The 27,989-nt window shown below is 53.4% G+C and overlaps 1 protein-coding gene across 6 annotated transcripts; it reads right to left on the bottom strand.

The window, feature by feature from the left end:
- Nucleotides 1-3,011: 3,011 nt before the first annotated feature.
- Nucleotides 3,012-27,461, bottom strand: Fam53a (family with sequence similarity 53 member A). 6 transcript variants are annotated; one of them, XM_063230327.1, is made up of 7 exons: nucleotides 26,393-26,532; nucleotides 25,738-25,820; nucleotides 23,119-25,357; nucleotides 17,487-17,712; nucleotides 13,336-13,390; nucleotides 10,882-11,624; nucleotides 3,012-3,794 (listed from the first exon to the last, which is right to left on the bottom strand). In XM_063230327.1, the coding sequence occupies exons 4-7, from the start codon at nucleotides 17,562-17,564 to the stop codon at nucleotides 3,474-3,476; spliced, it is 1,197 nt and encodes a 398-aa protein (XP_063086397.1). In that variant the 5' UTR covers nucleotides 17,565-17,712; nucleotides 23,119-25,357; nucleotides 25,738-25,820; nucleotides 26,393-26,532; the 3' UTR covers nucleotides 3,012-3,473. The 6 variants fall into 6 exon arrangements, with proteins under 6 accessions (XP_063086397.1, XP_063086393.1, XP_063086395.1 ...); XM_063230323.1 differs by lacking the exons at nucleotides 23,119-25,357; nucleotides 25,738-25,820 and adding an exon at nucleotides 27,325-27,461 and having other exon boundaries at nucleotides 26,393-26,544; XM_063230325.1 differs by lacking the exon at nucleotides 23,119-25,357.
- Nucleotides 27,462-27,989: the final 528 nt, after the last annotated feature.

Genomic DNA, 27,989 nt, shown 5'->3' with positions numbered 1-27,989 from the left:
CTGCCATTGTTTTGTTACTGAGTCTCACTCAGACACAGCCAGTCCTGGAGAGGTACTGAGATTTTCTCCCTGCGGTTTGAGGCCAGACCTCAACAGGCTCGTTTCCCTGGAATACCATGCTCCTGGATGGTAAGAGCCCCATGCCAAGGACACTGTCCACTGCTGCCCACGCATCTGACCAGTTGGAGCTGCGTCCTTACTGTTGAGTCAACTTGACCAATTCACTACTGAGAGGACAGTCAGTCTCAGCTAGAGGAGCAGACCTGCACATCTGTCACTCCTGTTTGCTGTGTTTCCATTCCATCATCTTCACCCTCCTGCACCTATAGTTACTGATGCACAGACTCATCTTACTAAAGTCGTTTTCTACCCCATCCCTCCATTCAAGCAAGCCCTACGTTTCTTTGCTGCCCTCTGCACCAGGGCCTTTGCACTGGCCACTGAAGAGAATGTCCCTCTCCAGTTCCCTCCCACTCTTGCCTTCCCATCAAGAGCACTCTCCAGGAGCAGCCACTGATGCCGTAGTGTTGGGGACCACTCATTGTAAGCTGACATAGCACCCTTCCTAGGCTCTCCTGGCCCTGCCTGCCTCATGGGCTGGCTCTGGAATGTGGAAATCAACTTCCTCTTGGTCAGTGAGATTAGCACCCTGGTGTGGCTTGTTTCCTTTATGTTAAATTGGCTCATTCTACCATGGCCTCTATGCTGTTCCAAAAGCACCCTCCCCCACCTCATGCTGGCTAATAAAGTGCCAGCGGGCACAAGATTCAGAGCCCTTTGTTCCTAAAGAGCAACTGTGGTCCCATATTCCTGCAGTGGCCCCCACTTTATCTTCTACTCTTTCTCTCCTTTCCCGCCATGAGGGGGACTAGACCCACGGAGAGGGTCACTAGTGCATGAGCAGGCTGGTGGGTGCCTGGCAACTGGGCTTTGGGTGCCACAGAAGGCCATGGACCAGCACAGCCCAGGTTTCCTTCCCCAGCCACATATGTGCAACAGGGCCCAACCCCAACCAAGGACCCAGGGCTCACCACTGAGGTGGATGCCCAAGGCCAGGGCCCAGAGTCGGGTCATCACCCACCCCAGGCCCAGCTGCTGAGGAGTCTCTACTCACAGCTCACAGGGGGGCAGCATGAGCCAGGCAGGGAGATGGCCAGGACAGGCTAGGACAGACAGCACCAAGGCTACAGGAGGGCAGCACCATAAGAAAAGCCACACACCCAGGGGTTGTCCCCTACTGTAGGGACTGCTGGCTCAGGCCCTCCCAGCCCTCACACCCTGCCAGGGGTCTGGACAGATGGCTGGAGTCTCAGATGGGAGTGGCATGAGGAGGACGGCACCATCCGGAGCTTTTCTGCAGCTTGGCCCTGGCCACCCACAAATCCTTTTCTGCTGTGTACCTCCTGGGGGCCCCTTGAGGAGCAGACACCTGGGTGTGCAGTAGGGCAGTCTGGGAGGATGAGGATGGCTCTGAGATGAGCAGGGAGTTCTTGTCTGTACCTAGGGCACAGGGGTGGGCAGGGCCAGGAGCAGAGCTGCTGGGCAGTATCCAGGCATCTCTGTCCTCAGAGTGGTGGGCTTGGAGGATCCAGTGAAGAGCAAGCAAAGCCGGGAACCGCGCACAGGACAGCACCTCCCTGGAAGGCACGCAGTTGACAGGACTGCAGTAGGGCTGGCCTCGGACATAAGGCTGAGGACACAAGACAGATGCAGATCTGTGCTGGGCCCCTGTCCACCACGGTCCATGGACACAGTGATGGTACTGCTGGCTGCATGGCAGTGTACACACACTCAATACCATGCACACCTGTAATACCAGCCTCTCAGAGAGGCTAAAGCAGGAGCATCTCAAGTTCATGCATAGTCTGCGCAACTTAGGGAGACTCAGTCTCAAACAACAGAGTGCTGGGGATGCAGCTCAGTGTAGAAGCCCCTGGGTTAAATTCCAGTGCTGAAAAAAAGAAGTTAGGACACCAACACCAACCCCACCCCCGTCCTGAGCACAGGCATCTGTCACGGGGCATTGATGGGCAGGGGCCAACTCAGGAAAGGAGCCTGGGGGGCGCCAGACCCTCGAGGACACCGGCACCTCTAAGGGCACTCTGTCCTGGCCTACTTAAGTGGTGATGTGGACATCCAGCCAGGGCTGGATGCTGGGACAGGCAGGGTCATGCAGTCTTGGCTCCAGTCAAAGACCAGGTGATGGGAGCAGCTAAAAGCAAGGTCACCGCAGCCAAGGTTGCCCCACCAAAGGTGCCAGGCAGGCACAGGGAGGAGGGAATGGGCGCCAAGCCTGCAATGCAGAGCAAGGGGGCTGTGGACAAGGCCAGGGGAGCCTCAGGAAGGTGTTGGGGTGCGGAGGCCAGGGCAGGTGTGACCTCTCAGCGGTGCTGGACAGGGGCACAGACAAGATTGCCCATTCCTCCCCTGGTGGCGGGTGTTCAAAGCCCTCTAAGGGCTGCCACATGGGTAAGGGCTGAGCTGGGGACATCCCAGCCTGGGCGCCATCTGGTGGAGGACACTGGATGCTCAGGAGCTGCGCCCCAAGGGCAACTGGTGCTCTCGAGCAGGGCAGGGACTCATCTTGCAGTGCTGGGCCAGGACCCAGGGCAGCAGCTCTCAGGGGAGGGTGCCACAGCGGTGCAGGGTCTGCACAGGGTGTAAGACCCCTGTGCAATGCCCACCTCGAGCACCTCTGCGAGCTCAGGGCCCTTCAGGTAGTAGCCTGCATTCTAATAGCAGAATGACCCCCAGCAGCCATGAGATGGATGGCACCAGGTCCCAGAAAACCTGGCCCTGGAAACGCAACGCCCTTCCCAGGCCTGCTCGCCTGGGTCATGCCACCCAGATGACCGCTGCCTTTCCCTGTACGCACACTTTCCCCCAGACCAAGCCTCGGCAAAAAGTCCCACAGTCCTCTGACCTGCAGAAAGCTGTGCTCTTTGCAGCCCCCGGCAGAGCCTGCAGGGCAACCTGTCCCCACCTTGGAAACCCAGACCAAGAAGAGGCCGAACAGAGCAACGTGTTTTATTGAACTCATGGATGAGGCACTGCAGAGCGGCCACAGCCACCTGCGGGATGGTGTCCTCACCACTCAGCCTGCACAGCAGCGCCACCCCCAGCCAGGAAGCCACATGGCCTAAGCCAGCACAGGAGGACCAGGTCCAAGAGCACGACTGCCCACACAGGTCCAGAGCAGTAGTTGCCCCAGAGGAGGGTGCCCACCACCAGCCCCAGCCAAACCCACATTGCTCTTCACAGTAGGCTTCTTACAAAAGGACTACAGGGTGACTCGCACTTAACAACACTCTTCTTGAAAATTCATTTCAAAATAGAGAAGCTTTCCCTGAACTGCAAAAGCCATAAAAATGCAAAATACTTCTTTAGGAAAAACTGAGTCAAAATTAGACCCTTAAGTTCAAAACAGCAGGAAACAGTTTCTCCCCAAGGGAGCAGGTGACAGCCAAGCCAGGTCAGTTGTTCTCGATCTGCTCCAGGTCCAGGTCACCCTGGTCCAGAGGGAAGATGCCCTCTTCTCCAGCACTGTCCCAGTCACTGGGATCCCCACTGCTCCCGCCCTCACGCTCACCCTCACCCTCGACAGCCTCTGGCTCCCTTGAGGTCCATGGGCTGGCGGGGCAGAGGCCAGCAGCCCTCGGGCTGCAGCCAGGTGTGACAATGCCCACAAGGCCCTGCGAGTGACATGGGGACGACACAACCGTCTTCACCTGGGTGTCATCCTCATCATCATCCTCGTAGTCCAGTGAGCAGAGGCTCTTTGAGTTCTTTAAAGTCTGCAACAGAAAAAACAAGCTGAACACACTTCATCACCCTGCTGCGAGGCAGTACTCAGCCCACACCTGTGCCCTCAGGGCCAGCATCCTGGAACCGCTCTCCCTGTCCCTGCCTTGCCCTGTTGGCTCGTATCTGGGTGGTTCCCATGGTATCTGCTACAGCCTCACCCAGACCAAAGGCATCCAGCTTGCCAGGCTTGACTTCTGGTGAGACCCAGGTGCCCAGGGCACTCAGTGTGGGCTATGTCCTGGGGTTCCCTCTTTTCTTGCTTTTTTTTTGGGTTAGGAAGCGGGGCCTGGGCATTCAACCCAGGCCTTTGCAGCAAGATATACCCCCAACCCTTCTCGTTTATTTTTTTAAGACAGGGTGCTGCTAGATTTCCCAGATAGAGCTCCAAGTCACCATCCTCCTGCTTCAGCCTCCCACTGCTAGGATGATAGGTGCTCACCACACCAGAAAGCCAACCTCATACATGGCCAGGGAGGGGCCCATGCTCCCCATTTTCAACAACCTTCCAACAAACTTCCCTCAGGACTAGGACCAGAATGAGGAACAGGATGAGGACAACGCTCCTTCCAGCTGCCTTCGGGCTTTAGGCAGGAAGCCTTCATGTCTAGCCCTGGACTTCAACACTCATTGACTCTCAAGCCCCACCCCCTCAGACCACCCCACTCCCTCCCTGCCCCTAGAATGGTGAGGGCTCTTTATTTGATGTGGGTTGGCAGCCCAGAAGCAGCAGTGAGTGTGCATGGCTCTGCCTCTCACCTACAACAACACTCAGAAAGAACCCAGGTGGCACAGCCTTAGCCTCTGGTGTGCTGTCTTCCCCCGCACACTCTGCCTGTCAATTCCACCTGGGTCTGCAGCCGCAGACTGAGCTCCTCCACCAGAGTCCTGTCCACTCTGGAGCCGTTCCCACATACCCTCTAAGCTGAGGTTGTATCACTCGCCCCTGGGTGTGACCTGACCTCGAGTCTCCTGGAGCCGCCTCTGAGCCTGGCCTCCTATCCCTTGTTCTGCAGGGCCCAGGCCCGCCTGCCTTCCCATGCACAGGCCACCTCAGCTCCTCCAGGCTCCCCCTGCTGGATGCAGCTTGCCCAAGCTCATGCCAGACTGCTCTGCTGAGCCACAGATGCCACCACAAGGCTTGGCCTGAGGGTGCAGGTGCTGGGGCACAGTGACATGGGAAGACTGTGACAGATCATGCAGACACAGCAGTGCTAGAACAGGGTGGCACTGGTCCTCATACCACTTGGCCCCCACAGCCCAATACCACCCTCCTCAGAGCTATGAGCAGCAATGGGAAATCTCTTCTCCTGCTACAAAGTTCCCGAAACAGTCTCACAGCAACATGAAGCAAACAGGCACATGTTCCAAGGAGGAGCACCTCCCTGGAAGCTGAAGTTACCTCCTTCCACGGGAGAAATGGCAGTGGGTTTTTTTGTTGTTCAACTATCAAAAAGTAAATATTTGAGAATATTCTAAAGAACTAAATCATTCAAGCTATAACTGGTCACATTTTTTTTGTCACATAATTTTTTCCAAACCAAAATAAACTTTATTATCCATGTCTCTCTTACATGCAAACTCCACATGGGTGGGAAGGCCAGGGTCATAACCAGAGTCCTGCAGGACGTGGGGTTCCCACAGGCAGTGCGGGCACTGGGCCCAGGAGCCACCACTGCCACAACTGCCACGCGTAACCAAATCAGGCACCATGTGGTGAGCAGCCCAATCTTAAATTTTGGTTCACAACACACAGGGCACCCTGTGGACAAACACAAGCCTGAGCTTTGCAGAAGTCACCACCTGGACCTGTCAGCCTGCTGTCATAACACGAGACCTCCCAGACTGCAGCTGTACAGCTCTGGTGAAAACATCAGCAGCCTCAACAGCCTCAGCTCAACACCTACCGTCAACACAGATGGCACGTGCAGCAGGGTGAAGAGAAGGACAGCCATAGCACTGTGAGGACAACAAGACCACACCACTGCCACCTGCCCCTCCTGCCTGTCTAGCCTCCTACTCCCAGGCTCAGCCCAAGGTCTGCGCCTGCTGCACCCATAGCCAACCAGACAGCACACAGGAACCCCCACACACAGGCTTGACCCCAGCTGTGGGCCAGGCTCTGAACCCCAAAGAGTCTTTGGAGCTGTGTGCATGACAGTCTGTGGGCAACTGCCCATCCAAGGCAGTGCTAAGGCTCCAGCACCTACAGCTGGGTTCACTCAACAGCAATGAGCTGGTGATTCTGGGAGAAAATACACACCCTCCTACAGCCACCCTGACACACTTCACAAGTGCCCAGCCCAGCCAGCCATGCCTGTACCAACCCCTCACTCACTGAGGACTCTGGCTGTGCCAAGCTAAGGCAATTGCACTCCTCTGAGGGCACAAGTTCCTCTCACTGTGAGCAATGCCATCCCCAACCAGTGCCAGGTGGGGCCAGTGCCAGGGGCGCAGGCTGCACGAGTGCCAGCCAGGTCAAGAAACAGACAGACAGCCGGGCAAGCTCAGCACTTCCCCAGCTGCTAAGGATGCAAAAGACCTGTCCTGAGCCACAGGGGCTCAAGGAATGTGGCAGGATCCACACCTTAGGCAGGACAAAAATGGCCAGCTGTTCCCACAGGCACACACACGTGCTTGTCTGTGTGAACAGATGCCATGGACCCCCCACATACACCCCTGAAGCTCTGCCTGAAGTCCTCGGGATGCAGCTCACACAGGGAAAGGGAAAATGTGAGAACTTTTGATGAAGTGGGGCCACATGCAGTGCCCAGGCCAATGTGGCCCTGCACTTTCCAAGCAGGGGCCACAATCTTTGGGGATCTTTTTTTTTTTTTTTTTTTTTTTTGGTCTTTTTCGTTTTTATCGGTACCAGGGATCGAACTCACGACTGCCTGCTTGCAAGGCAGGCGCTTATGCCGCTGAGCTAAATCCCCAGCCCAATCTTTGGGGATCTTCACCCTTGAGACACTCGAGACACCAGACATGTCCAGGCACACCAGGAGGTCCCCCAGGGGGCCCACAGGCTATGGGAGGAGTGCCAGGCTCAGAGGCTGAAGAGAGACATCCAGTGCCAGGGCCAGGGATGCTGGGAGCATCACCCTCCAGAGTCTAAAGAAGCCCAGCCAGCAGGCCCCATGAGCATCTAACAGAAATGCCCAAAGCTCTTGTACTTCAGGTGTTCCAAAAATGCAGACAGCAACCCAGAAGAGCACCACCCTGTGACCCAGTGACAGATGTGCAGCCTACAGGGCACCAGAGGAGCCTGAGCACTGGAGCAGCGGGCAGTCAGGGCCACAAGGTGCAATTCAGCATTACAGGCCAACATCTGCCTTGAAAGCAGCCTCCATCCAGATGTACAGGATGCATGACCCTAGCAGACCACACCTACTTACTATCTTGTCATTCCATGTTTAGCTTCCTCCAATGTTGAATAAACTCTTCGGCTATCTCCTCTGCTTTCAGCTTTTTTTCTCCCCATCAATTATTTTGCTATTTAATTTGGGTAATAGCAATGGTGACAAAGTGTGTCAGCTCTGAAGCAGGAGCCATCACCATCCTGGGACTCAGCTGCGGAAGTTCACGTACCAGGCCACCATCCCATGGCTGGATGTGCAGGGTTCCACAAGGCAGGTGGAAGTGGTGGGGTGGGCAGCCCCAGGGCAGGATGCCCTCAACGGTGCAGGAGATGGCAGTGTGGACAACAGCAGAGGGGTAGGAGCCTGGCTCCACTGTCCCCTGCAGCCTCTTGGCGGGAGGACAAGGCCAGCCTGGGCAAGCGAGTGAGACAACAGTCTCAGAGCAGAGTTTTAACAGGGCTTTTTGGTGGTATGGTGCTGGCCCAGGATGAGCGAGGGCCTGAGTCCCATCACCAGAACCACAAGAGAAAAAAAAGACAGCCAGGGATCAAGCTGGCTCTGCCCAGAGATGGAGACTGCACAGTGGCCAGGAAGAGGACAGATCAGGAGATGCGTATCAGCCTCACCAGGCAAATCTTGATAGACAGCAGGATGAGGAGCAGCTGTAAATTTTAGCCCCTTGGGTGGAGCTCTGAACATTTGTGCTCTTGATGTCCCTGTAGTGGTCTGAACTTGGCCCCTTCTAACTCACAAGCAGTTCAGACTCTGTAGTGTGCTGCCGGGAGGGGACCTCTGGGAGATGACCAAGTGGGTCCTCCTGTGTGGAGGTGGAGAACCCAGCTAAGGTTCACTTTGTCCTTCCACCTCTTCTGTGCACAATACTGTCCCCCCAAGGAGCAGTACCATAGCAACATCTTGGAACAAAGACCAGGCACTAGCCAGAGGAACTGTTGCCAGCACCTTGACCTTGAACTCCAGCCTCCTGGCTGAAAGAGCCTTGTGCAAGGGGCTGGAGGTTTAGCTCAGCGGCATAAGCGCCTGTCTTGCAAGCAGGCAGTCGTGAGTTCGATCCCTGGTACCGATAAAAAGGAAAAAGACAAAAAAAAAAAAAAAAAAAGAGTCTTGTGCACACACTGCTGCCTGTAGAATTAGGCCACAGTAGCAGTCCTCCGGTGCTATGAGCTGCTAAGTGTTGGGGTTTTTACTATCCACAGAGAGAGCAGGAAGAAAAGTGTTCCCAGTGCCCAGGGACTGGCTGCAGGAGGAGAGTCTGCCTCCTCCAAACGCTGAACACACAGCCCAGTCCAGGGGCTCTGGGTCCCCAGCCTGAGGGCGCACCTCCACAGGCCACACCTGCTTCTGCATCTTCTCTTTTGGCCTCCCTGTGCGCTGCACATTCCCAGTCTTAGCACAGTTACAACTCTGCAACAGCTCTGCCTGAAAAACGAAACTTCTAACTCTTTGCTGTGAAAATACTGGGCAGAGGGCTGTTGCCCTCTGCTGATCTGCTTCAGTCTGCAAAGTCCCATACCATAGGAACCATGCTCCTCCTCTGGGCCTCTGCAGACCCACACACCAGCTCCCCACCCAAAAAGTGGCCAACCAGCCCACACTGTAATCCACTCTGCTCCAGAGCCACCCGGAAGCGCAAAGCACAAGTGAACACTGGGGAAGCCCACGCATGGGCTTCAGTCAGGTAGATGCCCAGCTCCTAAAGGCACCACTGCACAGAAGCGGCTTTTGGGCCCAGCCTGAATGCTCCTGCTGGGGGCAGGAAGACTGGGTCACACAGGTGATGTGTTCCTCTCAGCATCCCTGCCGGTCACTCATTCTGGGAAAAGTAGGACCCACATAACTCCCCCAGAAAGGACCTGTGGCAGACACAGGAGTCACAGGAGGGAGCAAGAAGCAGGTCCTGCAGCACAATGCGCCCCCAAGCGCCCACAGGCCCACAGCCCCAGCTGTGCTCAGTCTCCGGCATCCCTGACCCCATAGGTCAATGGGGCCAATGCCACGATGCTTCCTGTGACTGCCACGTAGCAGTTTGTGACTACTGAGGACCTGGTGTCTCCATGTCAGTCTTCCTGATGATGGCATCAAAATTAAATGGAGGGGCTGGGGATTTAGCTCAGCGGCATAAGCGCCTGCCTTGCAAGCAGGCAGTTGTGAGTTCGATCCCTGGTACCAATAAAAAGACAAAAAAAGAAAAAAAAAATTAAATGGAACTGACAAGCTCAGAGGTGAAGAAAAGGAGAAGGGTGGTGTCAGGTAGAGGTACAAGGGGCCCAGATGACTGGGGTGGCGTGGAGGAGGAGAGGGCAGAGAACATATTCCACAGCAGTAGGACCGATCATCCACCTGGGCTCCCACAGAACCGTGTGAGCCCGGAGGTGTCTGTAGCCAACAGCTACTGCCCACCTCAGAGCCCTCTGGGCTCTGGGACTCCCAGCTCCAGGTCCAGGTTCAAGCTCCTCCAGGAGAAACTCCAAGCTAGCAAAGCACAATCAGCAGTCGAGTGCTGCTCACTGGTCCCCATGCTCCACAGCAGCCCATCCCCAGTGGGGAACAGCATGCCACATTCTGGGACACGCCAAGTCCTTGCCTCGGCCACAGGTCACCCTCTGGGACACCCCTGGCCCTGTGCTCACCCCAGTCACAACCATCCTGACCACACTCCTTCCTCCCAAGGGGTCCAGAGCAGGGCTGTCCCTGTCATCAGCATGCCCCCAGCTCCCCACCAAGCAGCCTCTCCCTCAGCCCTCTCCTGCCAGGAGAGCAGAGCACTATGTCACTGTCAGGGCTTCCTTCCTGACCCCAGTCCCCATCCCACAGCATGTCTACCTAGTGTCCACCAGAAAGAACCCTCCAGAGAACCGGTCAGCCCACAGGAGCCTTACCACGGCCCAAAGCAGGCCTCCACTAGGGACCCCTGCACTCCATAATTGCTAGCCAGGAGGGCCTGTGTGGACCCTGAGACAGACAGGGCTCACAGGCCACTCAAGCAGCTGCCCCCAGGACAGGCATGACACCCACCCCAAAGCACCCCACAGGGTGAGAAGTAGAGGCCCAAACTGCTGAGCTCTGCCTCAGTCTCTGCTGGATTCTCTTTGTTCCCACCTCCTTCCCCACCCAGCTCAAACACATGTAAGTGGCCACAGCCTTCCCCCCGAAGCAAGCATAACAGGAACCCTGGTTGCCACTCCATGCTTCTCCTCTGACTCTGAAGAGTCATGACAAACAGATGGAGAAGCACTGATACTTCCTTCCAGACCAAGATTCAAAAGCTCCTTCAAGGGTCAAGGACTGAGCTCAGCAGCATAAGCGCCTGTCTGGCAAGCATGAAATCATGAGTTTGATTCCTGGTACAAAAAAAAAAACTTCCTCAAAAAGAACTGTCCCCAAGAGAGACAGGGATATCCTGAGGACACTCCATGCCACACTCCCTAGGCTGAGTGTGGCTTACCAGGCTCAGCCTCTCCTGGGCTCCTCATGGTGTCTCACGCCACCCCAGCCAGGTGATGAGGGAGGCAGTCCCATTCCTCAGCAGAACCCGCACTCAGCTCCTCATTCCCTGCCAGGGCTTGTCCCTAGAACTCGGAAGCCAGGCAGTGGGACCCACCCAGCACTGCAGAGGGGTGAGAGTGGTTTCTCAGAAGCCACCTGCTGCCTGCCAGCATAAGGCTGACCATGAGCCCCCCCAGAAAGGACAGTGAATCCTCACCCGAGTCATCTTGAGAAAGTCCAAGGATGGGCGTGTCCACCTGGCATCCTCCTCTCGCCTGCGCTTGCACCGACTTCTCCTCCCACCCAGCACACAGGGCTGCGACCGGCACCGCAGCAGGCCATGGCGCCGACCAGGCTCAGGTGTGGACGCTGGGGTGCTGCTGGCTGAGGGCGGATGGGTACCAGCTTCCATGAGGTGCTCCTGTGAGAGGGACAGGCGGCGCCTCGAGGACAGTGGGCAGGGCCCTGTAGGACGCCAGGATGGGCCTGAGCCTGTACTGCCCTCACTGCTGTCCACAAAGCCACTGCTGGCTGACGCTGGCCGGGGTGCCAGGGGTGAAGTGGGGCCAGCAGGTGACAGGGCCGTACCCCCAAGGCCACTACAGCGCTGCAGTGTAGCACTCCCCCCACTGTTGCATCGCCTCTTGGAGACTAGAGTCCAGACCTTGGAGCCACCAGGGCGCCAGGGCGACCAGCATCGGGCAAGCTCTTCTGGCTCCGACAGGGACCGACAATGCCGCTTGGTTGGCGGTGCTGTGGGTGGCCCCGTGCTCCCCCGGAGGTCCACAGCACTGCCCACACCCAGGCCGGTGCAGGGGTCCGGAGACTCTGGCCGCCACTGGAGACCCTGGGCCTGAGCAGCACCACAGGGAGCCAGTGGGAAGGGGCAGCAGGGGCTGGCAGCTGCCTGCCTTCTGCTGGGCCATCCTCCTCGAAAGGCCTTCCAGGGGCTCCTGTCCACTGAGGAGACAAAGCACAAGCAGGAAAAAAGACAAGTGTGTGGGGGCTGCCGCTACCCACCCTATGGGGCACAGGCCAACTGGCCTGGCTCCTACAGACCCTGCTCTGTGGCACTCAGGCCCCGCACACAGATACAGGCACAGGTATCCAAATAAACCACCCTGGGTAAGCGACTGGCTACAGAGCTAGCTCCACTTCCCAAAGGAAGACACTCTTTCCAGGGAGTCATGCCAGTGTCACCCCCAGAGGCTCCTAGAAGCACCAACGAATGGCCCTCGCTCCCACTTTGCCTCCACTCTGTTCCCACCAGCATCTCAGGCAGGCGCCCTCTCCACCGGATCCTTAGAGCGGCTTCTGACAGCCATGCTCCCCCTGCCACGGCACAACAGGGCCCTGTGCCTGCTCTGCCTGGCTCAGATGCCCACCTGCCCACACACCAGGGTTTCCCACTGTCCACCTCTACAGAGATCCCAACACCCTCAGACCCCGTTTCAACTGTGGCACAAAGTGGCGATGGCTATAGGTGGCTGCAGGTCCTGAGGTGCTGCAGGTACACAGCAGTGTCATGTGTGGAGAGGCCCAGAGGAGGCCCCATTCGGCATCCCAGGAAAGCTAGACATCCCCAGGGTATGGAGCCCTAGTAGCACCCCCAGCCTCAGCAGCCCAAAGCCTTGGCTTGCCCATACCTGCCTGTGCTCAGGCCCTACCTGGTGCCCAGACCCCATGTCCAGCTGTTGAGGGTACTGCCCCCTGCAGTGGTTCACATGCAGACTCAGCAGTGTGCATCTCCTCAAGTAGAGGCAGCTGGGCCACGAGCCTGGACACCCCCCAACCTGCCCTGGAGCAGGAGTCCAGGAACCTGAGTCTCTCCTGCTGCTTATGCAGTTACTGTCCAGCTGGGGACATGAAGCGGAGGCAATAGGACTTATGGGAGCAGGCCCACTACTGGGAAAAGGCATGTTACAGGGCACCCCAGAGATAGGACCAGGCGGGGCAGAAGGCAGAAAGTGAGGAGTGCAAAAGCCTGAGCGGCTTGGGCCAGAATGGAGGCTGTTGGTCCATCGCCTGCAAAGAAAGAATGGACCCCAGGAGGCCAGGCAGGGGTAGGGGACTGGCTGACTGACACTCACTTCTTGTTTCCAGCCACTCGTGACAGAGTCTAGTACAATCTTTCACTTTAGCAGCCCGGGGAACCTCCTGCCACACCATCCACAAAGGCTGCTGTGGACACCAGTCAGTCAGAGCCACAGTGATCCAACCCCGGCTTGGCTGGACAGGACTGGAGATGCTGGAGTATCAGGAGCATAGGCCCCGTGATCCCCTACGTGGGCAGTGAGGAGGTGCTTCCTGCATACTCCCTGTGGACCTGGCTTCCCTGCACGCACCATGAAGTACTGCAACTGACCTCTCTCCTTCGTGGTCACAGGATGTTATAAAATAAACCTTGTTCCTCCAGACATATCCCAGGCCCAGGCACACTGCCACTGGCAGAGAAAGGAGAGGCTGCCCTAGGCCTGATCCTGGCCCATCCTGACCAGGCCACTCCTGACCCTACCTTATGGAGGAGGACACAGTGGATCCTGGGCCTCACAAGGAAGCCAACTTTGTTCCCAGTCCCGAAATCCCTCCTGGCCTGGGACATTTCTGCCTTGCTCACCTTCTTGCAGCCTCGACAGCCCTAAGAAGGCCCCCAGGCTTCCTGGACACTTACCACTGATCTCCAAAGGAAACAAATGGCCACTCCCAGTCAGTCTCTTGGAAGAATACTGAAAATGATGAGAGAAGTTTCAGGGCTGCAGCATTCACACAAAAACATGCAGAGAAGTATCCCCACGTTTTTATCACTGCAGTAAATTCTACTTCTCCTAACACATCCGTTAGTGACAAAAATAAGAAGCGCTGGACTCTAGTACATATTTCTTAACAGAGGTTTTTAAAAACCTAACAAGACCCATTGAGTAACTGCATCCTGCTCTTCAGAGCCACCGCATGCTCTGCCTTTGCTCTTCAGCTCTCCTGCAGCCAGCCTGGATCACACCAGCTTTCACGCCTCACACCACTCCACTCTGCAATAGTAGAAGCCAGGACCTAGGCAGGGCTAGTTGTAACAGCTAACACAGGCCAAGCTGCAAGGGTGCCCACTCTTGAAGGTGTCTGGGCGGCTGGGCCCCTCCACCAGGAAGGCAAGACTGCACAGAAGAAGACACACTGGCCAACCCCATGGGGTTTCTTCCTGGGCTACATTTCTGCCTCATTAAGTCTCATGCTTCACATGAGGAATAAAAGTTGGGTTTTTACACACAGAGAAACACACACTGACAGGCATGCTGTGCCAGCAGAGGCCATCCTGGACAGTGGGCTCCACTACCACTAGATAGCTGTGTGGAGCAAGCCCTTGGCCACACAGGAGCTGGCATGGCACAGGCACCAGGTGACCTTCAAATTCAGATGGACAGAGGAGAAAGAAGCTCTGCACAGCACTAGACATGAGACCCAAAGACATTTCTGCTATAAAGCAAACTGTCAGGATGGCTGCCAGCCTCACCCCTGCAGCTGGAAATCCTCCAGCCCCAAGGCCAGCACCCTGTACCCCCTCCATAGAGCAAGCACCAGGACCACAGGCACTGCCTGCTCACAGCCACCTCCCCAAGGCTGCGTCTGCACTGGCCCTGGACTCATACCCCTCAAGCACACTGTCTCACAAACACACTGAGGCAACTCCTTCTTACCCCTACCACTGCATATGTCCCAGAAGGTAAGATCCAGATCTGCAGCCCAGAAGCAAAGCAGGTCTGGGTACAGGCAGAGAATACAATTCACAGGTGAAATCAGGATCTGCTGCCACTTCCTGGTCACTGTCTCTGGGTCCCAGAAGTGCCCCAAAACTTGGCCTATGTGATGGCCCTCAACCTGACCACATACTCCTTTCCAGCACACACAGTGTTCCCAGCTCTCACCATCCCTGAGGCCATGGGTCCACTGTCTTCACCAGCTTTCACACCTGCAGTTACTGACCACCAGCAAGTCCATCCTCCTTAAGAGGGGCTGCCCCTCTTCTACCCTAAAGCCATGCATGGTCACACGAATCAAAGCTCCAGGCCAAGCAGCCGCCCAGTCCCACAGGGGCCAATGTGGGATGTCAAAGCTCAATCCGCTCCAGTTGGGCGCACTGACTCACAGTACATGCACACTATGGGCCACTCTCTCTTGCCATGGAAAACACACACACACGTGGCCCACTGTATGTATGGAGAGCCAAGTAGAGACTACACTGGCCCAATGGTGTTTGGGCACTCCCAGGAGTGATGAGTCAACATGAGGCCACGTGTTACGCAACTGGGATCAGAAATGAGGCAGCCATGGGGCAGCCACCAGGGAGGAAAGAGGAGAGGGCAATGTGGCCATGGAGGTGACCCAAGTAGAGCCTTCATGTCAGCTGAACACTGCTATTTGCAAAACAGGAGACCACACTGCAGACCGCATTGCATTGTCTGTGCCACCACACAGCTGCTTCAACTAAACTTACACTACACTAAAGTCAAACCCAGGTCCTCAGCCCCATACTGTAGCCACTGCTGAGGTTGGACACACAGCGCCCCGCCCCCCAGCTTCATGGAACAAGAGGTAATATTTCTGCAATTAATTTTTATTCTTTAACTTTTTGTAATAAAAATTTACTGTGCAAATTAAGATTTGCAAGCTAGATATGTAGCCTAATCCTAACTCTCATGAGGCTGAGAAAGGAGGATCACCACAGGTTTGAGGCCAGCTTCAGCTATGCAGTGAGACCAAGACTAGCCTAATCTATGAAGCAAGACTTTGTATCAGAAAGTCAAAAAACAAATTGAGATTTCTGTAAATATAAAATACACACTAAGTTTCAAAGACTTAGCTTTAAAAATGTAAAATTTGGGGGCCAGAGGTTTAGCTCAGCAGCACAAGTACCTGCCTGGCAAGCACAAGGTTATGAGTTCGATCCCCAGTACCCAAAAAAAAAGTAAATTTTTGCTGGGTACAGTGGTGTACAACTGTAATCTCTGGACTTGTGGAGGCTGAGGCAGGAGGATTGCAAGTTCAAGGCCAGATTGGGTAGCTTAGTGAGATCCTATCTCAAAATAAAAAATCTTTTTCAAAGGGCTAGGGATACAGTTCAATGGCAGAGTGCCTGTGGACTCACTCTCCAGTACTGCCATTTAAAAAAAAAAAAAAAAGAAAGAAATTTTTGACAAGGATGCCAAAATTCTTTTCCAGTTCAATGGGAAAGAACAGTCTCTTCAAGAAATAACTTGTTTTCATGCAAAAATACAAAACTGGACACTTACTGCATACCACATGTAAAAATGAGTCAAACACCTACATGTAAAAGCTAAAACCATAAATCTTCAAAGAAAACAGCCAGGCATAATGGTGCACACTTGAAATCCTAACATTCTGAGAGGCTGACATAGGAAAATTTAAGCCCAGCCTGGGCAGCCTAATGACTTACAGCGACCCTGTCTCAAAATTAAAAAAGGAAAAGCCAGGCATGGTGGCTCATACCTATAATCCTTGTACTCAAGAACCTGAGGCAGGAGAACTGTTTGCAAGTTTGACACCAGCCGGGGCTACAAAGTGAGCTCAAGACCAGCCTAAACTTTGTGAGACCCTGTCTCAAAAAGACAAAAAAAAAAAGGAGCTGAGCACGTAACTCTCCGTATAAAGGCCCTGGGTTTAATTTTCAACTTCTCAGTTCTGGAAAATAGAAAAGCACAGGAAAAAATCTTCGTGACGCTATATTTGGCAAAGGATTCCTGGATATGACCTAAAAGTATAAGTAACAAAAGAAAAGATGGGTCAAATGGGTTTCATCAAAATGAAAACTTCTAGGGCTGGGGATTTAGCTCAGCAGCATAAGCACCTGCCTTGCAAGCGGGTGGTCGTGAGTTCAATCTCCAGTACTGATAAAAAAAAAAAAAAAAAATGAAAACTATGCATCAAAGACACTATCAAGGGAGTAAGAGGCCAGCACCCTGCACAGGTGAGAGTGCTATGATCCACACATCTGTAAGGCACCAGATTGGGAACTCATAAGGAACTGCTCCCTAATCAACAACAAAGGTTTACCCCATTTGTGAGTGACCCAAGGGTTACATTGGATATTCCTCCAGAAAATGTCAGTCAGCTGACAACGGGTACATAAGCAAATGCTCACAGCTAGTCATTGGGGAAATGCGAATGGAAATCACATGGAGAACAGGGCCTGGGACATGCGCTGTGCAGTCCAGCACTCAGGGTCTGTCAAGAGGATCAGGAGCTGGAGCCTGGCCTCCACTGCTCAGCGAGACCCTGTCTCAAAGCAGACAGTAGCTGCATGAGGGCTGGGGATGTGGCTCAGTGGCACAGCACTCCTTCAGCAGGCACAAGGCCCAGGGTTCAATGTCCAGGACCACAAAAACAAAAGCAGTAAGCCACAAAAAGATGCACCTCTTGCCTCTGGCACCACTGAAATCATAAAGCTGGAGGGTAACAAGTGTGCCAAGACAGCGTGGAGACACTGGACCCTTCCTGCCCTGCTAGGGCACACAGGTCAGCCACACTCACACTGTGAAGAGCCAGCAACACCCCCAGATGTAACATATGTGCACTCACAAACCCATATGTATGTTCACAGCAAAGCCATCCACAACACCAAAGCATAGAGAAGGCCAAGTGTCCACACATGCACTGGCAGTGTTCAAGGCCCACACGCGATCAGCTTCCCAACACAAGATCCATTACTTCTGCAGTGACACTGATGGGCTCTGAGGGTCAACCCCATCCATGCTTCCCTCCTCCCTGACTCCTCATGGCAGACTATGCCTCTGGTCCCCCAAGCGGACTCACCTGGCCAGCCTCTCGGGTTTTGCAGGTGAGGTCATCCAGGCTCTGGTTCTGCAGCTTCTCAGTGATGAGTGTGACCATGGCTGAGACCCTGCCTCCTTTCACACCAATGGAAGCATCAGCTGTCAGATGGCCCTGGCCATCGCTGAGATTGAGCTAACTCTTAGGCTTATGTGTCCATTTTCACAGCAGGACAACCCATCCCCATAGGCTTTTCAGAGCTGTGTCTCTGCAAAGAGAAACAGTTGCATGACTACACAGAGCATGCTTTCTGCCACATGCTGAGTCCCACGTGCACACATGCTTACCTAAGAAATACCCTCCCACCCTGGAAACTCCCCACATTCCCTCTCGCACAGCTTCTACCTCGGGAGCCTCCTGGATAAAAGGTAGAGAGGCTCAGAGGTGCTCACTGGAAGCAGGTGTCTGAGGCTACCACAGGCCTGCTCCAAAAGTGGGGAAAGAATAGGACAGGAGGTAAAAGCAGCAGTATCCTACAAGCCAGAAATCTGCTAGGAAGGCAGGCTGGGGCTCCTGAACCCTAAAAGCAGCCGCTGGGCCCCTACATCCTCAGGGCTGCTCCAGCACTGAACTCCTCTCTCCCCCAGGCTCCAGTTCCTTGAAGCTGAGTTTCCCCTGTGCAGTGGCCAAGTTGATGTGGAGTGACCATAAAAGTGGGCTCCTAGGCCCTGAGCTCTCCAGCCCAGGAGACCTCACCCAGGAGACCTAACCAGCAGCCAGCATCGCAGCACCATGCACAGCTTCAGTCCTGCTCAGAGCCCCCCAAGGGTTAGCAGGCACTGAGGCCACCAGCTGTGGGACAGCAGCTTCCCATTACACGAAGAAGGGACAGATACAGTGGTCACCTTCCCACAGTGGGACAGACTGCTACCTACAAAGTCAGATCAGGGTGCCCCGGGAAATAAGAACAGCACCCCTGAAGCTGACACAGCAGTGAGGGCCTCTCCACTGCTGTCTGGAGCACCTGTCCCCAATTGCCACTAGGTCCAGCAGGACCACCCTGCCCCGGGGCTTTCCAAATGACCATCTGTCCCAAATGCAGTGAGGGGACCCCATGGGTACCATCCGCCAGTGTGGCCACTCCAGACGAGGAGATATGCACAAGGACTGAGCCACTGATTCTGTGGAGGCCATCTAATCAGTATTTACAATACCTGCCCTTCACACACTTGGTGTGCTCAGCACAGGTGGCCCCCCGCACTGTCCTGGCCAGGACGAGTGCTGTCCACAACTCCTACCTGAAAGCTACAGAACTCCAGGGCAAGGCCAGCCACACCTGTGTGTTCCAACCAGGAGACTGACTGAGCCAGATGCCACACAGGATCAGCACTGCCAACAGCACAGCTGGCAGGGACACAGCAAGCACAAGCAGCCTAGCTCTGCTTCTCATTTCTACCCACCTGAAGGACAGGGCACTGCAGGGGCCATGCTCAGTCGGATGCAGGGCAAGTAGGCACGATCCTCAGCCCCAACTACCCCAACATCCATACTAGCTCTCTTCTCTTCCAGCTCTGATACTATTCTGAGGCCTGACATTTGCCTTGTCAAAACCTCCTGGTTTTACAAAGCACACATCAGCCCTACATAGGCCTCAGCAGCACAATACAACTGGAAAGTGACTATTTTTTATCTTTTTTAGGGGCCACATTGTCCTTGGAAAAACGTGACTCCACAGCTGGAGCACCTTGGGGTGCAAGGTGCAAGGTCAAGCACCAAGGAGGACAAGGTGTCACTGACAGCAGCACAGGGTGATGACAAAGAGGACCACTCCACAAGGAAGTGGTGCTCCCAGAACCCATCACGTCATCAGCAATGAAAATCATGAGTACACAGGAGAAGGGGAAGCACTTCCATACAACACAGAGCCAACTACAACGGTAGGCAGAGCAAGAAGTCTGAAAGTCCAGCCTCCCACCAGGAGCACTCAGAAGGCCCACACAGATTGCAGCTGGAGAGGACACTGCCTGCAGGGCCTCTGACGCAGGAAGAGCACACCGACCCCTTAGAAGGAAACATCAGGCAAACCAAGCAAGGCCTCTTGGGCCAAATAACACAAGGCCAGAGCAAGCCTATGTCCTCACTGAAGGGGACCAGGTAGAGTACACTACCACACATCAGAAAACAGATGCAACCACCCCAAAATCTGACCAAGCACTGACAGATGACACTGGCTTTACCACCCTGACTGCATTACTGCCTGTGATGACACAACACATGGACACCTGGAAGGGTGGCATCTCACTAAAGAGAATAGCAAGGAGATGCAGCACCATCATCCTGTCAACCCTGACAGACATTCAAAACCTCATGTCCACACATGGCGGTGCACACCTGTAATCCCAACTCGCGGGAGGCTGAGGCAGGAGGGTCTCCATGAGTTTGAGGCCAGCCTGGGCTACAAAGTGAGTTCAAGTGAGGCCCTGTCTGAAAAAACAAACAAACAAACAAAATATGTACCACAACTGGGATTTCATCTCATTAAAAAGCTTTCAGCACAGCAAGAGAAACCACCAACAGAGTAAAGAGACAATCCACAGTGTGGGAGAAAATGATTGCCACTTGTTCTCCAAAGCATTACTATCAAGAATATATAAAGAACTCAAAAAAAATCAGTCCTCTCAGATTTAAAGACCCAATCCAAAAATAGGCCTCTGAATACACACTTCTCAGATGAAAAAATACAAACAGCAAATAAATACGTGAAAAAATGTTCAACATCACTGGTCACTCAAGAGATGCAAATTAAAACAACACTGAGATTCCACCTCATCCCAGAAAGAAAGACTAAATCAACCAGTAACAAACGCTGGTGGGCTGTAGAGGAAAAGGAACCTTTCTCCATTGTTGGTCAGAGTGCAGACTGGTGCAATCACTGTGGAAATCAGTATGGAGATTCCTCAGAAAACTAGGACTAGAGGTCCCATTTGACTCAGCTATTCCTCTTCTGGTTATCTGCCCAGAATTAAAAACATCATACCACAAGGGACGTATGTGCACCCATGCTTATAGCAGCACAATTCATAATAGCTAGATCTTGGAAACAATCCAAATGCCCATTAACCAAGAAATGGATAAAAAAGATGTGGTCTTTTTGTACAAAGGAGTACTACTCACTCATAAATGGAATAAAACTGGGAGACTTTTATAGGTAAATGGATGCAACTCAAGACCATACTCACAAAGTGAAATAAACAAGACACAAGTGAAATAAATAAGATGTGCAAACATCTTATTGTCTCCCTAGTAGGAGAAGCTGAGAGAGTGAATAAGATCCAAAATGTACAATAGATATTGTAAAATGGGAAGAAATGGTTCAAAAGGAAAGAGAGACTGGGATGAAGGAAAGAAAAAAAGGAAAAAGGAAAAAAAATACACACACACACACACACATATATTCATACATACAAGATAGTTATGATAATTATACCAACTAATTTCTCTTAGTTCACAGAGAAGAAATGTTTGTGCTAATATTCTTTGGACAATGAAATGCCAATATCTTGTACTCTGAGTAAGTAATTTAAAGATAATAATATACAATGTATTAATCATTATTACCCTATTATCTTGTTTTAACATTTTGCTTTTATTTTTTTTTTAAAAAAAAAAAGTTTTAAAATGTTTTTAAAAATACTTATGGGAAACTCTTGCCAGTTGACTGGTTCACAAGAAAGACCGTACCTCGCACAACCCACAGGCTCATGTAAAGTGCACACAGCACTTCCCGAGGCACAGGACTGCTCAGTGCAGACAACCCAGGCCCAGGGTCCCATCCCCAGAATTTCAACCAGAAGTGACGAAACTCTGCAGACACCAGAAGCTCCTCCTTCCACCGGAAGCTGAGGGCAGAGGCTAGGAACAACCAGACCCCAGCACAGAACATGGATTTCCTGCAAGGCAAAGGAAGGCATAGCACTGAGATGGTTGCTAATGCCCAAGTTCAAATCTGCTCCATTCCCAAGGCGGCCACACTGACAGGTATTAAGGGAGGTTTATCCTCTTAGCCCTGGCACTTGAGCCCTGGTGGCCTGGGTAGCCTAGGCTGATGTACCTTGGCACACACTTGTACAGCTGCATCTCCACTGTGCATCTTCTCTCATGACACCAGTGACTGGATCAGAGCCCACCCTAACCCAGTACAGCCTCACCTTGGTTTATAAATTACATCTGTAAAGACCCTACTTCCAAATAAGCTCACATTTAGGTGACCAGGAGCTAGGACTTCAATACAGCTTTGAAGGGGAACACAATTCAATCCACAATTCAAACCAGTCTCCCTTTACTAGAAACAGAACCACAGGGACAGTCACATTGGGTAGGTCCTGGGGTAAAGCAGACAAAGATCAGATGATGTACAGACGAACCACAAGACATGAGACCTTGACACAGTTACAGACAGCCACAGGGAAGAGCCATCATTGTTAGGATGGCCTGTTTAGAGGGATGGAGAAATACCTCAAGAGAGTGATGAGGAGACCAAGACAGCAAGCTGAGCAGGAGGTACCAGGAAAGGGAAAACTGGCAGAAGTCCACCCTACTGAGGTGAATGCAGGGCAGGTGGACAAGGTAAGAGAACACTGGCTCAGATGTCAGGTCTAAGCACCGCTGCCTAGATGAGGGTGGTGGGCCCCAGGCCCTTAGGGTGCCTGCAGGAGCTGAGGATCACATGCCTGGGCATCTCAGAAGGTGCAGCAGCCTACACCCTCCCCTCCACCCCCAGACCAGTCTCCCCACATGGAGTGGCCCAAGTCAGAGCCCATTTCCATCATCACTAGCCTCAGCCTACTCCTCCTGCCTCCCCACATGACCCGGTCTCAGGCCAGAGCCCAAGTTCTTGCCAGATCCAGGCCTTTCTATCACCCTCCTCCCTTATGCCGTATCACAAGTCCCCAGGCCAGTACCCTTGGCGAGTCATCCTTCAAAGGGACACAGAAGTGGGTTCTATTTTTTTTTTTAATTCAAACTTATTATACGGAAGCCACACATAGTCGTACAGGCCTGTAATCCCAGCACTTAGGAGCCTGAGGCAGGAGGATCACCACAAGTTCAAGGCCAGCCTGGGTGAGTTTAAGGCTAGTTTGAACTATGTAATGAGATCCTGTCTCAAAAAAGTGAAACAAAACAAACAAACAAAAAAAAACAATTACTTGGAGTCAGAACGAGCATTTACAAAGTCCTAACAGTGTCTCACCAAACGGGTCGTTTGGAACAGCCCCTGAAGACTGTAGAGAGTTGCTCTCACCCTCCTCTTCTGTGTCTACCTGTCCCTCTCACAAGGATACATCAATGTGGACCATTGATGTCCACCTCCTGCAGCAGAGCCTCACTAAGTACATAGGCAACAGCCCTATTTCCATCTAATGTCAATTCTAGGATTCTAGGGGTCAGGTCTTTAACATAAGGTCCAGGGGAGTATCATTCACCCACAACAAGCTGTGTGCTTCACCATACCAATGTGCAGGTATGAGCCTACGAAGTTGTGGGTGCCACACCTGCAGAGCACCCACATCCTGCAACTCCGCCCTGTTTCCCTCTAGAGCAGAGGTGTAGGTGGGAAAGCACCTGTTAGCAGCTGTTCCCTGCCCTCTCCCCACAGTCTCCTCTACCCCCTCACCGAGAGGGTGCTGTGGGGGGGCCTCTGGAGCCCTCCTGGAAGACAATGCATACACAGGGCACCTCCAGTTCCAGTTCAGCCACAGATAGGCTTGTAGTTGAGTTCACACCGGCTCCTCTTTCCATATGTAAACAGTGCACCTGGGTGAGAGCTTTTCCCCAAAGTCCCCAGCAAAATCAGAGTCCAGGTTGGGGATTTAGCTCAGCAGGCATAGGTCGTGAGTTTGTACCAAAAAAAAAAAAAAAAACAAATCACAGAGTCCAAATCAGGCTTTAATGGGTCAGTCCCCTGCTCCCAGAGCCTATCCTAGTACTCAGCCTGGGGATCCCCCTCCTCCCACCTCCCAGCTTGTTGGGAGGGGAGCCCGTGAAGCCAATGCCCTGGACACCCAGCATGGCTTTCCATGGAAAGCATGCAGGTGCCTCCAGCAGGCTGCAGCCTGGAGACCAGGAGGCTGCTGATTGTGGATGTGTCCCGGCACCCACCCCAGTGACTTGCAGTTGAGGATGGAGACCTGGTCAGAAGAGGCCCTGCATGGGTACGTGGCCTGAAAGGGTCCACCTCTTTCTGGTTCCTCCCTGCAGTGTGCTTCCTGGGTGCCCTGAGCAGCTCTTCTCCTGCCTTTAGGCCATGCCAGTCAGCCTTGAAGCCAGCCAGCCATGAATATGTGCCAAAACAAACCTCGCCACTAGGTTCTGAGAGTCAGGTACTTTGTCCCAGCGACAAGTGACTGGGTGCACCTCTCCTCCCATGTCTCCACTCTGCTGTGCTCACTGTCCACTCTCTACAGTGCCCCCTCAGCCCCATCTCCTACCGCTCAGGGCTGCTGTGCCCTCCACTCAGGCATGGCGCCCTGCCCAGCTCTGCTTGGACATGCTGTGCCGGAGCAGATTACACTGTTCCCAGCTGCTCCCTCCGGCCCAAATGCACATCACAGTCCCTGGTCTTTTCCACCTACCGGCTGGGTCTCCCCAGGTCTCTCACCCCACACCCTACTGGAGCTCCTCACTGCAGGGGTCTCCGCCCACAGAATTCATCCTGGCCTCTTGACTGCTAGCTGCCTGACCCTGGGATTGGCAGCGATGATGGATCTGTGGACACCTGGCTACAGAGGAGTGTGAGCTGGGAGGGTGGAGGAGCACCTTCTGCTCAGTGCTGCCTGCACTTTGAGAGCCAGGCCTGGCAGCAGACCAGGATTTGAGTTTAAATCTGTACTCTGGAGGAACCATTTCTCCTCTGCTCTGGTTCCTAAAGCATGAAGTAAGGAAGCCAGCTTCTGATTCCTGCGAATGTTAGATGTGTAGTAGCAGTCCTGAGATGGGAAAGCAGGGAGCCTGCATAGGTTTAAAGAGCAGATGGAACTCTGTATCTTTTGCTCAACTGTGCTGAGGACCTAAAACTGCTGTAAAAAATGAAGTCTATTTCTTTAAATATACAGAAACCCTGCTTCAAGTGTTACCTTTGCAATCCAAAGGAGAAGAAACTCAAATCTTAAAAATAGAAATGGCGGCGCTGGGGATTTAGCTCAGCGGCATAAGCGCCTGCCTTGCAAGCAGGCAGTCATGAGTTCGATCCCTGGTACTGATAAAAACGAAAAAAAAAAGACAAAAAAAAAAAAAAATAGAAATGGCTGCTGTCACCTGTCTACCAATGATCACTGACACATTTCCACAAGGAAGAAAATGCCCGGCCCTGGCCAACTTTACCCTGAGCACTGAGTGGAAGCTACAGGTTCAGACTCTGCTATACTGCAAATGGATCTGGGCTCGCCTTTCTCCTCCTGGCCCTGAGCTTCTTGGAAACTGAAAATAAGGAAGAACTACCCAGACCTCATGAGGCCTCAAGGAATCAAACACAGTAATACATGTGAAAGTACCCAGGTCTGTGATACATGTTTAAATTATGACTGCTTATATCAAATGCTTAAAAGGCTGAGAAAGTCACTCTGAGAAACACCATCGCAGAAAATGTTGAAAGGCTTTATATAAAAAATAATTCTAATTTTTTAAAACGTGTTTTCAATGTTTGCAATGTGTAGGTGCAGTGCAAAATAAAGATTTTCTTGGTTTTCCTCTCTAACTGCAAAATACATTCTCAGTCAAAGCCCCCTTACTTTCCTGTTCCCTGGGCACAACAGTGCATGTGAGCAAATGTCTCTAAGCAAAAAGTTCCCAATGCATCCATTTGAAAAATGAGTACTCTGGCATTTTCCGTGCTTTCTGTGGCCCCTAAATCCAACCTAAGTAAATAAAAACAAAAACAAAAAAACACATTAAGGATCCATCCACAGGAGTAACTCTTATCATGTTACCTGCCAAGCAAGCAATGCAACCCTCAAAGTGACATCACATAGATCACTAGAAGGATGAACTCCAGAATCAAGTTCTAAGTCCATGGACAGCAGGAGAATCATATATCCAACCCTAGAAAGGTGTCACTATTTCCAATGCTCAACATTCTGGAAGGAACAACAGCAAATGAACCAGGGAAGAACTATCTGCAAGAACTTCTTATACCAACTAGCTCCGTTCAAAGAAAAGTCACTATTTCCAAACAACCTCAATCTCTACTCTGGAACACTATCTGGTGTTTCAAAAACAAGTTTCTGGCCTTTTTTACCTTCAGAAGAAGAGACCATACTTCCCTTCATGGACCTGTTTTCATCAGGGACACAAGTGACAACAGATGACAGGTGATCATGTCTGTCATGGAATCAGCATGAAACGAAATTAGTTTATTTATTTATTTTTAATTTTTATTGGTACCGGGGATCGAACTCACAACCATCATGGCAAGCACATATGCTGCTGAGCTACATCCCTGGCACCAATGAAATGAAATTAGTATGTACCACTTAAAATTTTTTATACAATGTGAAAATGAAGTATGTCCAACTAATTCAACTTGATAAATCCTCAAAGTTAAGAGACTATCACAGGCCCTAAAAAGTAATTGTTTGAGCTTTAAAAAAGAGGCTGGGTACAGCTCAGCATATAAGCACCTACCAGCACCAAAAGGGCCCTGGGTTCGCCTCCCAGCAGTGCAAAAAAACAACAAAAAAAGTAACTAATAGAATCATAGATTTAACGGAGATTCACTCCAAAATTAAATGCAAACAGTCAAGAAAGTTAATTTTATGCAAGTGTAGTGCTAAAACCTCCAATCTTCCACTGTACTAAGATTAATCTCCAACGTACAGTAAGGAATTAACCAATCAGAAACAGTAAACTACTACACATCTAACACTCGCAGGGACAGTCTTAAAGCGACTTACACTCCTCCAAGCTGCGCAGGAAAGCAGTTTCAGAATCCCAATTCAACGCCGCGCCTTCCGCAGGTTGTGGGGAGGGTCACACGTGGTCTGGGTCCACCTAGGGCCTCCCGTACTGCGCCATAGAATGTTGTCAAACTTCCTGCTTCTCTGGGCTACAAAATGACAGACACGTGAGCCCCGGAAAGAGCCACTGGCCCAACAGGGAACAGGCGTCAGGTCGCAAAAGCGACAAAATTGACTCAACAAGTGGCTGCGTGCGGTCCTTCACAGCGCTCCCGGGGACCTGGATAGGTCGAAGAGCGCTCAGGGTGCTGGAGCTCGTGGAGTGTCTGGGCTGGTCGAAGGGGGTCGCGGGACACGCGGGGAACCTTAAGGTGCTGGGCATTCGGGGCACACAGGGGTCCCGGTATGCACAAGAGGGTCCCAAGGTGCACGGGGATATCAGGTCGCGCGAGGGTCCCGAGATACACCGGGGAGTGGTGGTCCCCGAGGTGCACAGGGGTCCCAGGTCGCGCAAGGGTCTCAAAGTGCACGGGGGTCCCGGGAAACGCGGAGCCCTAGGCCGGCCAGTCGGGCAAGGTTTCGAGTGCCCAGAGTCCTGCACCCTGCACGCCGGCGCGGTCCTATGTCCACTGCAAAGAACGGCTGGCGCGGGGTGCGGACAGCGACGGGACGCGGCGTCCGCGGAGCAGGCGGCCCAACTTCGCGCGAAGCCCCGCGATGGCACTCAGCAGACTGCGACTGGGCGCGCGCACCCCGGCCGACCCGGCTCGGAACCTACGCAGCGCGACGGGACCGACAACAGGGGAGCGAGGAAGACGGCCGCACAGGCCGCGCTCCTCGCACCGGGACGACGTGCCTCAGCCGCGGGCGGAACAAAACCGCGGGCGACACCCCGCCCCCTCACGACGCCCTGATTGGCCGCCACTAACCCGTCAGCCGTCCCGCGCGCCCGCACACCGCGCGCCCGCGCGTGGCGCTGTAGCCCCACAGCGCCTGGTGAGCGGGGAGACGCCGGAGGCGGAGCAACTCCGATGTGAGTGGGCGGAACCTGTCGCCTGACTCCCCGAGAATACGAGGTCAGAGCGTGCGCCTGCGCTGGACCCGCCCCTTGTCCTACGTGCGCCGGTAGTGACGTAGCCCTCCACTCCCAGAAGGCGGGCGGTGGCGACCTGAGGTGGTAGGCGTGGCCATCATCAGAGGGTAGGGTCCTGACCGCGTCGCCTGTCTCGGAGCCTGAGGATGGCCCTTCCTCCCCTCTGTCGTCCTTATCTGCTGTGTCCTTGGGCTGCTCGCTTGCGGGTCTCACTTCGAGACCTGCAGCGACACGAGCAGGGCAGCGTGAGTGAGACACGCGTGGGTATCAGGGCAAACGTGGTGCGGCCACAGACGAACTGGGAACTGATTCCCCGGAGCCCAGCCGGCCTGGAAACGCCCAGGACAACCTGTGCAGGAATCCAGTCGGAGTACCTGGATGCCCGACCAGACTGAGCTCCTTTCATGGGAGGCTCAGTCAGTCCTCTTCCTGTGGGCAGCCCGCCAGTGCTATCCCAGGCACAGACGAGGAGTCGGCACCCGCGTTCCAGGCAGCCCTGTC

The sequence above is a fragment of the Cavia porcellus genome, unplaced genomic scaffold, assembly GCF_034190915.1.
Source record: "Cavia porcellus strain 051 isolate PalLab524CR breed Dunkin Hartley unplaced genomic scaffold, mCavPor4.1 scaffold_18, whole genome shotgun sequence".
Classification (NCBI taxonomy): Eukaryota; Metazoa; Chordata; class Mammalia; order Rodentia; family Caviidae; genus Cavia; species Cavia porcellus.
Note: the sequence above shows the minus strand (reverse complement) of the source record. Positions and strands in the feature narration are given on the sequence as shown.

Bases quoted from the DNA above. Each gene is read 5' to 3' on its own strand.
- Fam53a (XM_063230323.1), bottom strand. From the start codon at position 17,564: ATGGTCACACTCATCACTGAGAAGCTGCAGAACCAGAGCCTGGATGAC. The intron at 13,391-17,486 runs GTGAGTCCGCTT...CATCATTTTCAG, and splicing joins AAACCCGAGAGGCTGGCCAG to TATTCTTCCAAGAGACTGAC. The intron at 3,795-10,881 runs GTGAGGATTCAC...TTTCTGTTGCAG, and splicing joins ACTTTCTCAAGATGACTCGG to ACTTTAAAGAACTCAAAGAG.